Raw genomic sequence first — 12,919 nt, forward strand, 5'->3', positions numbered from 1 at the left:
TGGCACACACCTTCAGTCCCAGTACTTGGGAGGCAAAGGCAGGTGGATTTCTGTAAGATCAAAGCCAGTCTGGTCTACATAGCGAATTCCAGGCCAGCTGGGGCTACAGGGAGATCCTGTCTCAAAAATACCAAAAAAAAGAAATTTATAAAATAAAAGTAGGTGCTTTATTGTATGAGTGTTTTGCCTGCATGTTTGTTAAGTGTATTTATAAATACAATGCTCACAGAGGTCAGAAGAGGGCATCGGATCCCCTGGAATTGGAGACAAACAGTTGTTAGCTGCCATGTGGGAACCGGCGACTGAACCTGCGTTCCTCTGGAAGAGCAGCCTGTGCTCTTACCGCTAGGCCATCTCTTCAGCCCCGAAATAAATCTTTTTTAAAAAAGAAAGAGGGCCAGTGAGTTGGCTCAGCAGATTTGTTGCTTGCCTGTTTGTTACTTGACCTAAGTTCTATTTCCAGGACTCATGTAGTGGAAAAAGAGAACTGACTCCCACAAGTTGTCCTTTGACCTCCACATGTATACTGTGGCACATCCCCCATTAAAAAATGCAATTTAAAAGAAAATCCAAGACCAGCTGGGTTAGAAGAGACACTGTCTCAAAACAATAGCCATTATAGGAAACGTTTGAGGAGGTCACACAGAGCTCACACTTCCACTGTGAATCAGTGCAGAGAGGCATGGGGCTTCTACCCCAGGTCAGCCAAGACTGCCCAAGAATGCTTACGGAACTGATGGAGCCTCAAAAGGGAACTTAGTGACAGAGCAGGGAAGGGTGTTCTGGACAGAGAACAGCCTCTGTCAGGGCTTGGCAGGGGAGCAAGGCTAGGGCTCAGTGGAGATGACATGCCTTATAGCCTGTGGTCAGATTGAGTGTTTCTCATGAACCTATAGGAGTGTTTGCAGGGAAGACAGTGCAATAGTCATATTATACTTCAATTCTTTTTAATATTTATTATTTCTTTTTTATGTGTATGAGTATACTGCATGCTTATATATAAGTGCACCCGTGTCATGCAATGCCCATGAAGGTCAAAGAAAGGCACCAGATCCCCTGGAACTGGAGTTACGGATGGCTGTTAGCCGCCATGTGAGTGCTGGGAGCCGAACCTGGATCCTCTCAAAGAACAGCCAGTGCTCTTAACCACTGAGGTCTCCAGCCCCTATTTATACTAATTTTCTTTGTGTATGCCTTTGTCAGTTTATGTGCACCCATGTGTGCAATGTCCACAGAGGTCAGGAGGGGACTTAGGGATGATTGTGAGCCACCACGCAGGTGCTAGATGCTCCTCTTAACAGAGCACTGAGCTATCTCTCCAGCCCCATACTTGGATTCTGTTTCCTCTTTTTTTTTTTTTCTTTTTTTTCTTTTTTGAGATTGGCTAGCCTCTGATGTGCTAAGTACTTTAGCACCTTGAACTCCTGATTCTCCTGCTTCAACCTCCTGAGTGATGGGATTAGAGGCATGTGTTGCCCTTTGTGGTGCTGGGGGGATATGACCCAGGACTATGCATGCTAGGGAAGCACTCCACCAACTGAGCCACATCCCCAATCCTATATTTGAACTTTAAAATTTGTGTTTGGTTTTTGGTTTTTTGAGACAAGATCTCCCATTGTAGCCCAGGATGACCTGGAACTCATTCTATAGCCCAGGCTGGCCTTGAACTCATGACCTCCTACCTCAGCCTCTCAAGTACTAATACTACAGGCTTGAGCCACCATGCCTTCTTCAAAAATACTATTACACATGAAAAAAAGATCCACTTTACAGTGGAGAGCACTGGTCTTCGCCTCAACTACATGATGAGAATTATGATCACCAGTAATGGCACAAGCTGACGTCATGTGCCCCTGACATCAAGCACAGAGAAGGGCCCAACACCTAACACAGGACTTGAGAACCTCAAGCCCAACTGAAGGACATTCTAGAAAACTAGACAGGGTCTTCCTGTAACCCCAAGTGGCCTGGAACTCTATATGTAGACCAGGTTGGCCTTGATCTCACAAATTCGCCTGCCTTTGCCCAGTGCTGGCATTGTAGGTGTGCACCACCATGCCTGGCTTGATTTTTTTTTTTTTTTGAGGAAGGGTCTTGCTATGCAGCCCAGGCTGGCCTTGAACTCCCAATTCTCCTGCTCAGTCTACCAAGTAAGTACTTGGATTACAGGCATGAGCCATCACCTGTGCAGGGAACAGAGTACAGGAACAGAGCTGTAGAGGCAGGGAGACAATCAACTTTCTAGGCCAAAGACCTCAGAATGCCTTCTCCACACCAGGACCCCCCTCTCAGGTTCCTCTGTTCATGTCCCCACCACCATACCTGGGGGAGCCAAGCAGACGGAAGGTGAGGGTGGGGTCTCTCAGCTCCTGTAGCAGCTGCAGAGAAAACACACGTATCTGTGTCGAGACTTCTCTCCCCACAAACATCCTGAGGTCTAGTCTGACCCTGACAATCATTCTTTCCAACATCATCCGTGAAGCTGTGTGACTTTAAGCAAGTTACTTAACCACTTTGATTCCTAATTTGCAAAATCTTAGTGCCACATTTAATAGGTAATTGTAAAAAGTAAATAAAAGGGCCAGGGCAGTCTGACTCTGCTGGATCAGATGAGCCCATTTCCACTCCATTACCAAATGAGGACAATGAGGCACTGGAAAATGAGGACGTATGCCCAAGTCCCTCTGCTTGACACTACCCCAGACAGTTTGGTCAAAGTTCTTAACCATCCACATGTCTCTACAGAGACCCCCATTTTGCAGTTGTGGAAGAGGGTCAGAGAGAAGCAAAGTCCTTTGCACAAGGTCACCCAGTGGTCCAAGATAAGGCTGAGTCTTCAGAGATCAAGGATCAAACCCAGGAACCCATCTGAACTGGAATTAGATGAAGCTTCCCTTGCAGGACACCTGGCCCTGACCCAGAGTTTCTCCAAGCCCATCTGACGAATCAGAAGGCTGCGGATCGGGCTGGCAGTGGTGTGGTATGGAGGAGCCTACCTGGTCGGAGCCTGGAGCCCACACCTGCACGCCATGCTTCCAGAAAGCCTGGAGTCGATCCCCAACCATAGCTGGAGAGAAAGCAGCACCTATGACCCTTGAGATCACAGAGTCTCCACCATTGACCTCAGGCCCTGCCATCCCAGCACATACCCACAGCCTCCACCACTTCCGTCATGGGGATCTCAGAGGTGCGAAGCCCCCGAGCTGGGGCCCCCTCTGGGGTCACTAGCTTCAGAGAGCCTAGAAGCAATTAGAGGAAGGCCTTTAAGAACTATGAGGGGCCAGAGGAGCACTAAGTCCTGGGTTGAGGACCAGGAAGGTAAGGGAGGAGGCCTTACCGTCCATCAACACCATCACCATGTCTTCTTTCACCTGAGTCACTTGCACTGGTCCCTTGTGGTCTGTATGAGAGGGAGAGGCTTAAGAACTAACCCACCCCAGCCCAAGAAAGCCAGTGCTACCCCTAGGTTTCCCTCAGGTCCCAAGTAAGCCAGCCCTACCCTCCACATGGGCCCTGCCCTGTTACAATCTGAATAAAAAGTGCCTACCGGGTTTCAGCCTCTCTCGGTATTGGCTTAGGCTTAGCCACCAATACTCAGACCCTTCCCTCTAAAAAGAATAAGCTCTGGGCTGAACAGCTGAGAACCCAGATTTGGTTCCCAGCACCCAATGGAGGCTAACAACCCTCACCAGTTCCAATGGATCTGACACCTTTTTCTGGCCTATGCAGACATTGCACACAGCAGGCAAAACGCTCATAACATACAAAAATAAACACTTTTAGGAGCTGGAGAGATGGCACGGCAGTTAAGAGCTCTGGCTGCTCTTGCAGAGGACCGGGGTTCAGCACCCTCATGGGGGCTAACAAGTGTAACTCCAGTTCCAGGGGAACACACACACACACACCCGCCACTCACCAGTGCTGGGGTCGTCCAGCCAGCAGGACAGCGCGCCGAAGCGCACGGTGTGGAGGAGCACCGAGCGTGCCGCAGGCCCGGGGCTCACGCCTATGCACACGGCCGGCAGCTCCGAGCCTGGCGCCGTCAAAAGCTCGAACACCGGGAGCGGCGTAGGCAGCGGGAACAGCACCTGCTGCGGGCAGCACAGGGAGGGGCGGGTCAGGGAGGCTGTGGGCGAGGCCTTCGGCAGGCCCGGGACTTCAGCATTTCCTGGTCCCTCAGAGTGGCTAGTCTTGCGGGTGGGAAGTTTTCAGAATGTCTCTGGGTGATGCAGGGGGCGAGGTCTGTGGAGGGGGCTTTCATCGAGTTGTCCATAAAGAGGCACAAGCCATAGCATCCTCGCCCTGGGAAGCTTACCCGGACAAGAAGGAATTTGTTCATGGGCTGGTACCACTGGTACAGTGCTACTGATGTCTCCAAAGCCCCGCACAGGAAAGGGCCCCCAGAGCCAGCACTCTCGGCTGTAGGAGTGGACGAGAGAGTCAGGGTTTCCTATCTTCTCCCTGGGGGTCCAGACCACCTTACATTTTTCCCCTCCCAGTTCACCCAGCACACCCTGGGGCGGGCTCTCACCCACACAGCAAGCCCGGCAGCCTTTGGTGTCCTGGATCTTGGTGGAGACCATGTTCTTTCTGAAGACGGGAGAGTTGTGAGTGGTCACTGACTAGTAGTCAGTCTGGGCAAGGGAACCCATGGGGTGTCTGTGGTGTCATTTGGAGCTGGTACCTTGCCAGTAGCCTGTGAGGGCTAATGTGAGGTATGGGACCTCCTGTCCTGGTTTCTTTCCGTTCCAGCAGACCCAGGATGCTATGTGAATACAGGTGGGGAGTCTTTCCTACAGTATATGTATGGGGGGGGGTAGGAAGCAGTTATACCACCCCATACCATCTCCTGTCTCCCATCCCCTGGCTAGTCCCAGTTCTTTGAAACTCCCAAAGTTACAAATCTCACTTTCCATTCATGAATTTCCCACCGGACACATTTTAAAGGACCAGTGTACCTCCAGGCACTGTGGCTGGCTCTGGAAAGTGGTACAGTGCATTCCAGTAGCCACACAAGAAATCAGGGAAATTAGTCATGAAGTTGCAACAGAGGTTTTTTGGGTTTTTGTTTTTTTTTTTTTTTTTTTTTTTTTTTTTTTTTTTTTTTTTTTAAAAAAAAAAAAAAAAAAAAAAAAGAGACAAGGTCTCATGTGGCGCAGGCTAGCCTAGCCTCACCCATGTAGCTGAGATTAGTCTTGAACACCCGATCCTCCTGCCTCCACTTCCTAAATGCTGGGATTACAGGCATCTGCCACCATACCTGGCACACATACCAAAATGTAAGTAAAAACCTATCTAGGCTAGGCATCGTATGATGGCACGTGCCTGTAATCTCAGCACTCTGGAGGTTAAGGCAGGAGAACTGTCACACGCTTAAGGCTAGCCTAGACTACATAGTGAGTTCAAGGCCAGTCTGGGATACATAGTGGAAATCCTGTCTCAAAAAAGAGGGGGAGAGGCTACAGAGATGGCTCAGCAGTTAAGAGCTTTCAGAGGACCTGAGTTCGATTCCCAGCACAGCACTGTGCCAGGCAACTCAAAATCACTTGTAGCTCCAGCTCCAGGGGATCTGGCACCTCTGGTCTCTACAGACACCTGCACTTACATGTGCATACACCCACACCCACATATACATAACTAAAAATGTTAATCTTAAAAAAAAATAGGTGGGTGGTAGAAGATCCAAGCTTAGAAATACACGCCTTTAATCCCAGTACTTGGGAGACAAAGGCAGGTGGATCTCTATGCAGCATAGGCCAGTTTGATCTCCATAGTGAGTTCTGGGCTGGCTAGGGCTATAGGGAGACCCTCTCTCAAAAAACAAAACAAAAAGCAGTACCTTGTTTAGTCTATCTTAGTAAAGTAGGAATAAGTTCTCATTATCTCCTCAATGTCAAATCTATTTAAAGATGAATTTATTACAAAAGTTACCTCATGACCAACTAATTTCGGAGGTGGAGGCTATTCTGAGCTCTTTTCATAGATGGGAAAATTGAAGCTCAGAGGGAGAAGTCCTCTACCGTTACGTTCCTAAGGCTCAGTGATGGAAAAGACACAGCTTCCCTCTCCCAGCTGTGCTCATCCACTCCCCCATCTTGACCCCTTAACTTCTGATCCCAGCCCTCCCCCGAGCCCACAGGCTGACCTGAGAGGGACATGAGGAGGTTGTTGATGCAGTATACCCAGGTCGTCCGGCTAGGAAAGAGCTGCAGAGTGTGGGGTGACTTCTGTGATACCCGCATAGCCCTCTCCCACCTGGCCCAGCCCAGGCACTGTTCACGGCCTCACCATCTCTAGCGTGGCTTCCTGGTCATTCCGGTTCAATCCGAAAATACCTTCCTCTGCGCCCAGAAGCAGGTGCTGGTCTGAGTGGGACAGACAATGAGATCACTGGGGTCTCTCATCATGGGGGACCTCCCAGATCTATGCCCATCTGAACAACACTGGCCCTCCACCCCAGCCCTTCCCCTAACCTTCTGATTTCCCCCAGCCTCTATCTCTTCATATCTGAACTCAAACCCTCCCAGTCCCTGAAGCCATTCTCCACAGCCCCATCTGTGACTTGCCAGTGTCTGGCAGTCCCTCTGTCCCAGATCCTCTAACTCCTCTTCATACCAACCTCAGACTTGTTTCCCAAAGTGCCCTAATATCTGTCCCTTCTTTCCCAGCACTGAGCATAGACCCTCAATCTCAGCTACCCCAACAGGTTTTTTTCCTAGCCAGTAGGACTGATCTACTCTGATGTCTCTGTCTCTCGGAGTTTCTTAGGATTTAAGTATTTTTATTTTATATGTATGAGTGTTTGCCTGTATTATGTATGTGCACCATGTACAAGCAAGAAGAGGCCAGAAGAGGGTATCAGATACCCTGCAATTGGAGTTACAGGTGGTTATGAGCTGTCATGTGGGTGCTGGGAACCGAACCTGGATTCTCTGTAAGAGCAGCCAGTACTCTTAATGCTCAGCAGTTAAGACCATGTACTGCCCTTGCAGAAAACCCAAAGTTTGGTTCCCAGTGCCCACATGGGGTGGCTCACAACCACCTGTAACTCCAGCTCCAGGGAATCCAATTCCCTCTTCTGGCCTCCATGGTTACCCACTTTCACATGCATGAACCCACACATATACACATAATTTTTAAAAAGTCTTTAACAAAAGACCTTCCCTGTGCCTATCTTTGAGCCTCCATTAGGGCCCCTCCTTCCCTACCTGGCCTCCCTCCCCAGGTTCTCCTGGGCCTCCTGAATACCCACCTTTAGTGGATGGGTGTGTCCAGGAAGCCGTACTGTGTATCCGGAGGGGGCAGCCATTGAATAACTTCACGAGAAGGGCACATCCCTGGATGACCATGTGCAACAGGCAACAGAACCAACAACAGGAGCAGAGGACAGGATGTGCAATGGTTAAGACTCAAGAAAGGGTACAGGGTTCAAATCCTGCCTGCACCGCAAAGGTGTGTGACCTCCCCCCCAATCTGTGGCTCTGCCTTCCACCATTTACTCTAGCCAAGCATGGTCCAAAAATAATACATGGTTCAGGAGGCAGAGGCAGGCAGATCTCTGTGAGTTCCAGGCCAGCCTGGTCTACAAAGCAAGTTCCATGCCAACCAGGGCTACATAGTGAGACCCTGTCTCAAAAAAAAAAAAAAATTACATGGATTACAAAAATAAAAAATTCATGTTTTGTTTCTTTTTTTCGTTTTGTTTTGAGACAGAATCCCATGTAGTCCAGGCTGGCCTTAGAGTCTCTATGTAGCCAAGGCTGGCTCTAAACTCTTGCTTCCATCTCCTAAGTGGTAAGACTGCAGATGTGTACCACCACATCTGGGTAGAGTTTTTTTGGGGGGTGGGGTAAGTTGAGACAGGATTTTGCTATGTAACCAAGGCTGGCCTAAACTTTCAATCCTCCTGCCTCAGCCTCTTGAGTGCTGAGATTACTCACATAGACTACCAGCTTCAAGTAACTATAGAAACCTACCACACTGTCCATTCCCGAAAACTGAAATTAGACCAGGGGACCCTGGGCATTTTATCTGCTCAAGAGTGCTTTCATTGCCCTCTTGAGAGCTTTTATTGGAAGCTCAAATTTGAAGTTCACACTGAGTTTACATATGATAAGTGCTCAAGTAGTACTTAAAATACATAGGAATTCTCCCTTCATAATGGTAAGAAAGCAACCACAGCACATCCAAAGCTGTGGAGACTGGCCCAGTAACAGACCTCCCTTGATGTACCTAGAAACATAAAAGGGGGGCTACACCTGCCCTGGCATCCCAAGGACAGTCATCTTCCCAGCAGAGTAGACTGCCCCCTCCTCAGCCTCTACACCAAGTCCAAAGAAGTCTGTTAACTTTTAGTGAGTCAAGGACAAGAGTCTATTAACTATTAGTGAGCAGAGCACTATTGTAAATAAAGGACAAGGGGAGTCATTACAAGTAATTTTTATCAGCTGTATACGGTGGATTAAGCCTATAATCCCAGCACTCAGGAGGTAGAGGATCAAAAGTTCAAGATCATCCTTAGCTACATGAGTTTGAGGCCAGCCTGAGGTACTTAAGTCCCTGTCTCAAAAACTAAACAAAACAAAACAAAGGCTGGAGAGCTGGCTCAGAGGTTAAGAGCACTGACTGCTCTTGCAGAGGACCTGGGTTTGTTTCCCAGTACCCACATGGTAGCTAACAACCATGCATAACTCCAGGTCCAGGGGATCTGACGGCCTCTTCTGGCCTCCAAAAGGCATTGCATGACATGACACAGGTGCACTTAAATACATGCAAGTTTTAAAAAAACTCATACATGTGCAGGGCATGGTGGCACATGCCTTTAGTCCCAGCAGTTGGGAGGCAGAGGCAGGTGGATCTCTGTGAGTTCAAGGCCAGCCTGATCTACATAGTGAGTTCCAGGCCAGCTGGTGCTACAGGGAGACCCTGTCTCAAAAAGACAAACAAATAAATAATAAACCAAAACGCATATAGCCAGGAGTGCTGGGGCACACCTTTGATATCAGCATGTGGGCGGCAAAGGCAGGCAGATCTCTGTGAGTTCGAGGCCAGCCTGGTCTACGTAGTGATTTCCAGGCCAGCTTGGGCTACAGGAAGACCCTGCCTCAAAAGACTCCCCCGAAAAAAAAACTCATATGCATAAAAATAACTTTTTTAAAAACTAAAACTTTTTTTCTTAATAATCTACATTTGGGCTGCTAAAAAACCTCATAGCAAAGGCGTGGTGGTGCATGCCTTTAATTCTGGCACTCGGGAGGCAGTGGCAGGCGGATCACTGTGAGCTCAAGGCCAGCCAGGTCTATGTAGCAAGCTCTAGGCCAGCTGAGGCTAAAAAAAACAAAACAAAACAAAACAAAACAAAAAACAACCTAACAACCTCATAGTATGTTATTCTAGCTATCCTATTTGGTTATTGACTGTCACTGTAAGTCTGTTTATGATTATTATTTTTTATGATTTTTTTTTTTGGTCTTTTTCAGACAGGGTCTCCCTGTAGGCCCAGCTGACCTGGAACTCACTACGTAGACCAGGCTAGCCTTGAACTCACAGAGATCCACCTGCCTCTGCCTCCCAAGTGCTGGGATTAAAGGAGTGCGCCACTACACCCGGCTATGATTATTTTTTTGAGACAGGGTCTCACTATGTAGTCCTGACTGGCCTGGAACTCTCTATGTAGACCAGGTTGGCCTCCAACTTACTACCTGCCTCTGCTTCCTAGGTACTGGACTCAAAGGCATGTGCCATCATGCCCAGCACTGTTGTAAGTCTCTTATTGTGTCTCTCAATTCAAATCCATCATATGTATGTATATCAAGGGGAAAATGTCAACAGGATCTGGTACTATCCAGTTTGAGGCATCATCACTGGAGGTCTTTACTATCCCTCCATAGATGAAGGGGTTGTCATACATACAGCCCTGGCAAGCTCCTTACCTCTCTGTGCCTCACTTTCTCCATCTGTGAAATAGAAACGGACGTCTCTAGGATCACTTTCTTTCTGTCTTTCTGTTTATCCCTCTCTTACTCTTTCATTTTTTTAATCTTTTTTTTTTTTTTTTTTGACAGTCTCACTATGTAACCCACTTTGCCTAGAAAGTTCCCCTTGATCTTACCCCTACCTTTTCAGGTCCTAGGGATGGAGTACAGGGCCGGGCCTTGTGCATGCCACCCAAGCTTTCTACTTCTGAGCCACGCCCCCAGCCCTTCACTGGAAGATTCTAGGCAGGTGCTCTACCACTGAGCCACCCTTAACCCCTTGCTGGTGGATTCTCGGCAAGCTCTCTACTAGTGTCCCAAGGCCCCAGCTCTTCCTCAGAAATTCTAGGCATATCCTTTACTACTCAGTCACACTCCCAAACCTCCAACTCTCCATCCTCCTCCCTCAGTTCCTTGAGTGTATGGGCCATCACACATAGTAGGTAACATCTATTTCTTTTTTTTTTTTTTTTTTCGGTGTTTTTGAGACAGGGTCTCCCTGTAGCTCCAGCTGTCCTGGAACTCATGATGTAGACCAGGCTGGCCTTGTGCCTGCCTCTGCCTCCCGAGTGCTGGGATTAAAAGCATGTACCACCAAGCCCAGCTGGTAACATCTATTTCTATCATGAAGGTTTATACTTTATAAAGACAGAAGATCAGGGATAGGGGGATGGCTCAGTGGGTAAGGTTGTTTACAGTGCAAGCATGAGGACCTGAGTTCAAGTCCCCAGCACTCAGAGTAAATGGCTAGGCATGGCTTTGTGTATCTGTAACTCCAGGGCCACATAGGACAAAGACAGGAGTATCCTTGGGGCTTGCTGGCCTCCATCCTAGCTCCAAGTTCAGTAAGAGACTCTGTCTCAAAGGAATACAGTGAAGAGTGAGAGATCAGGGCACCGCATGTCCTTCTCTGGCTTCCATGCATGTATGGACACAAGTACACACACACACACACACACACACACACACACACACACACACACAAGACTGGTGACTGGCACAGAGGAAAGGCTCAATAAATGTCACCTATTAGATGCCCTCCTGTCTCACACTGGGTCTCCCCAGCCCACCCCGAGACTTGCGGCTGGCTCTCACCTTTCTCCTCATCTTTTCCTTCTTAGGGGGAAGCAGTGGGGGCTGGCCAGGCTCCGGAACAGTTGGACTCCACAGGGAGGGTTCTGAGAGACATTGAGGCAAGATTAGATGCCAAGATCTCCACCTGCCCCACCTTCCTCCCCCAAGTCCATCCTGGTACCTGAGTGGGCTGAGAGGTTGGGGCTGTGGGTGGCTGGGGGTGGCCCAGGACGGGGGATGCGTGGAGGAGGCCCACTGGCACACCGGACCAGCACTCCTGGGCTCAGTTGTCCATCGTCTCCTATGCCTCCAGGACCATCCTCTGATGGAGAGCGGAGCTTGGGCTTTGGAGACAGAGGAATATGGAAGAAATGTTTCAAATGGTTTGGGAGAGAAGGCCCCCTTACACCCCTTCCCTGTCTTCCCTGGGATCAAGAATTAGCCATGGCTCTAAACCTCCTTGTGACATCCCACCTTGGTTCCAGTCATTCCCAGAACCCACACCCTCTTCAGGAGGGATACCAGTTCACTCTAGAAACAAAAGGGCTAATGCTGGACATCACATCAACTATGTGCCAGGATCACCTATGTGCCAGATCCCACTATCACCATCACGGCAGATTTCCAGCCCTGCTTTTAAAAATGTGGAGTGGGGGCTGGAGAGTGTGGTCAGCAGTTAAGAACACCTGGGTTCAGTTCACAACCATCTATGACTCCAATTCCAGGACATCCCATGACCTCTTCTGGGCCAGGTGGGCACGAGGCATGCCTGTGGTACACTTACATATATGTATTGCCTGCATATATAATGCATTGGTGTCCCAATGACCATGTCAGTTAGAAGAAGGCATTGGATCCCCTTGAACTGGAGTTACAGACGATTGTTAGCTGCCATGTGGATACTGGGAATCAAATCTGGGTCCCCTGTGAGAGCAGCCCATGCTCTTAACTGCTGAGCCATCTCTCTAGTCCCTATATGATTTTTATGTGTTATGAGTGCTTTGCCTACATGTATGTAAGTGCACCACATGCATGCAATGCCAACAGAGGCCAGAAGAGGGCATCAGATCACCTGGAACTGGAGTTACAGCTGCTATATGGGTGCTGGGAACTGAATCTAGGTCCTCTGCAAGAACAGCCAGTGCTGTTAATTACTGAGCCATCTCTCTAACCCCTTACATACTATTTTGAGACAGGATCTCACTATGTCACTATGTAGCCCAGGTTGGCTTTAAACTCATTCTGTAGCTAAAGATGTTCTTGAACTCTTGATCTTCTTGTCTCTAATTCCTAAGTGCAAGTATTACAGTCATGCACCAGCATACCCAGCTCCAGCTGAGCTGCTGTACATCCATCTTGTACCCCAAACTCTAAACTTTCTGTAATATTCAGACACCCTGATTCCAAACACTAAAAGTTTAGTGTCCCATCATCAAAGAACTTGACCTCAGGGTCCCCAGGACCTTACCTTGGGGGGCAATGGGGGAGGTGTGTCTTCTGCAGGGGCAGGGCTGAAACACAAAGTCAGAGTAAGCAGCTGTGAGTGTGTGGAACAATAAGAGTGTTTCAAAGTCCAGTGTGGTGGCACATGCCTTTAATCCCCAGCACTTAGAAGGCAGAGACAGGCAGATCTCTATGAATTTGAGGCCATCCTAGTCTACATAATGAGTTCCAGGCCAGCCAGGGCTACATAGTGAGACCTGCTTTCTTAAAAAAGAAAGAGCCAGGTGTGGTGGCACATGCCTTTGATCCCAGCACTCGGGAGGCAGAGGCAGGCCAAGGCCAGCCTGGTCTACATAGTGAGATCCAGGACAGCTGGGGCTACAGAGAGACCCTGTCTCAAAAAGACCAAAAATAAATAAATAAATAAA

The 12,919-nt window shown here is 48.7% G+C and overlaps 1 protein-coding gene across 4 annotated transcripts in view; it reads right to left on the reverse strand.

Moving 5' to 3' along the window:
- Positions 1-12,919, reverse strand: part of Map4k1 (mitogen-activated protein kinase kinase kinase kinase 1) — a 27,352-nt gene that overhangs the window by 1,353 nt on the left and 13,080 nt on the right. For 2 of the 4 annotated variants that reach the window (XM_029556554.1, XM_017803421.2), the window contains 15 exons: positions 12,517-12,559; positions 11,230-11,392; positions 11,070-11,152; positions 9,933-9,956; positions 7,253-7,337; positions 6,289-6,365; positions 6,146-6,206; positions 4,685-4,793; positions 4,532-4,590; positions 4,316-4,419; positions 3,917-4,091; positions 3,338-3,400; positions 3,150-3,239; positions 2,997-3,067; positions 2,323-2,378 (listed from right to left, as the gene is read on the reverse strand). In XM_029556554.1, the coding sequence (XP_029412414.1) occupies positions 2,323-2,378; positions 2,997-3,067; positions 3,150-3,239; positions 3,338-3,400; positions 3,917-4,091; positions 4,316-4,419; positions 4,532-4,590; positions 4,685-4,793; positions 6,146-6,206; positions 6,289-6,365; positions 7,253-7,337; positions 9,933-9,956; positions 11,070-11,152; positions 11,230-11,392; positions 12,517-12,559 (1,263 nt within the window). The remainder of the gene's footprint in view (positions 1-2,322; positions 2,379-2,996; positions 3,068-3,149; positions 3,240-3,337; positions 3,401-3,916; positions 4,092-4,315; positions 4,420-4,531; positions 4,591-4,684; positions 4,794-6,145; positions 6,207-6,288; positions 6,366-7,252; positions 7,338-9,932; positions 9,957-11,069; positions 11,153-11,229; positions 11,393-12,516; positions 12,560-12,919) is intronic. The other 2 variants (XM_029556553.1, XM_008853917.2) reach the window with 1 other exon arrangement.

The sequence above is a fragment of the Nannospalax galili genome, unplaced genomic scaffold (assembly GCF_000622305.1).
Source record: "Nannospalax galili isolate Female #2095 unplaced genomic scaffold, S.galili_v1.0 scaffold886, whole genome shotgun sequence".
NCBI lineage: Eukaryota > Metazoa > Chordata > Mammalia > Rodentia > Spalacidae > Nannospalax > Nannospalax galili.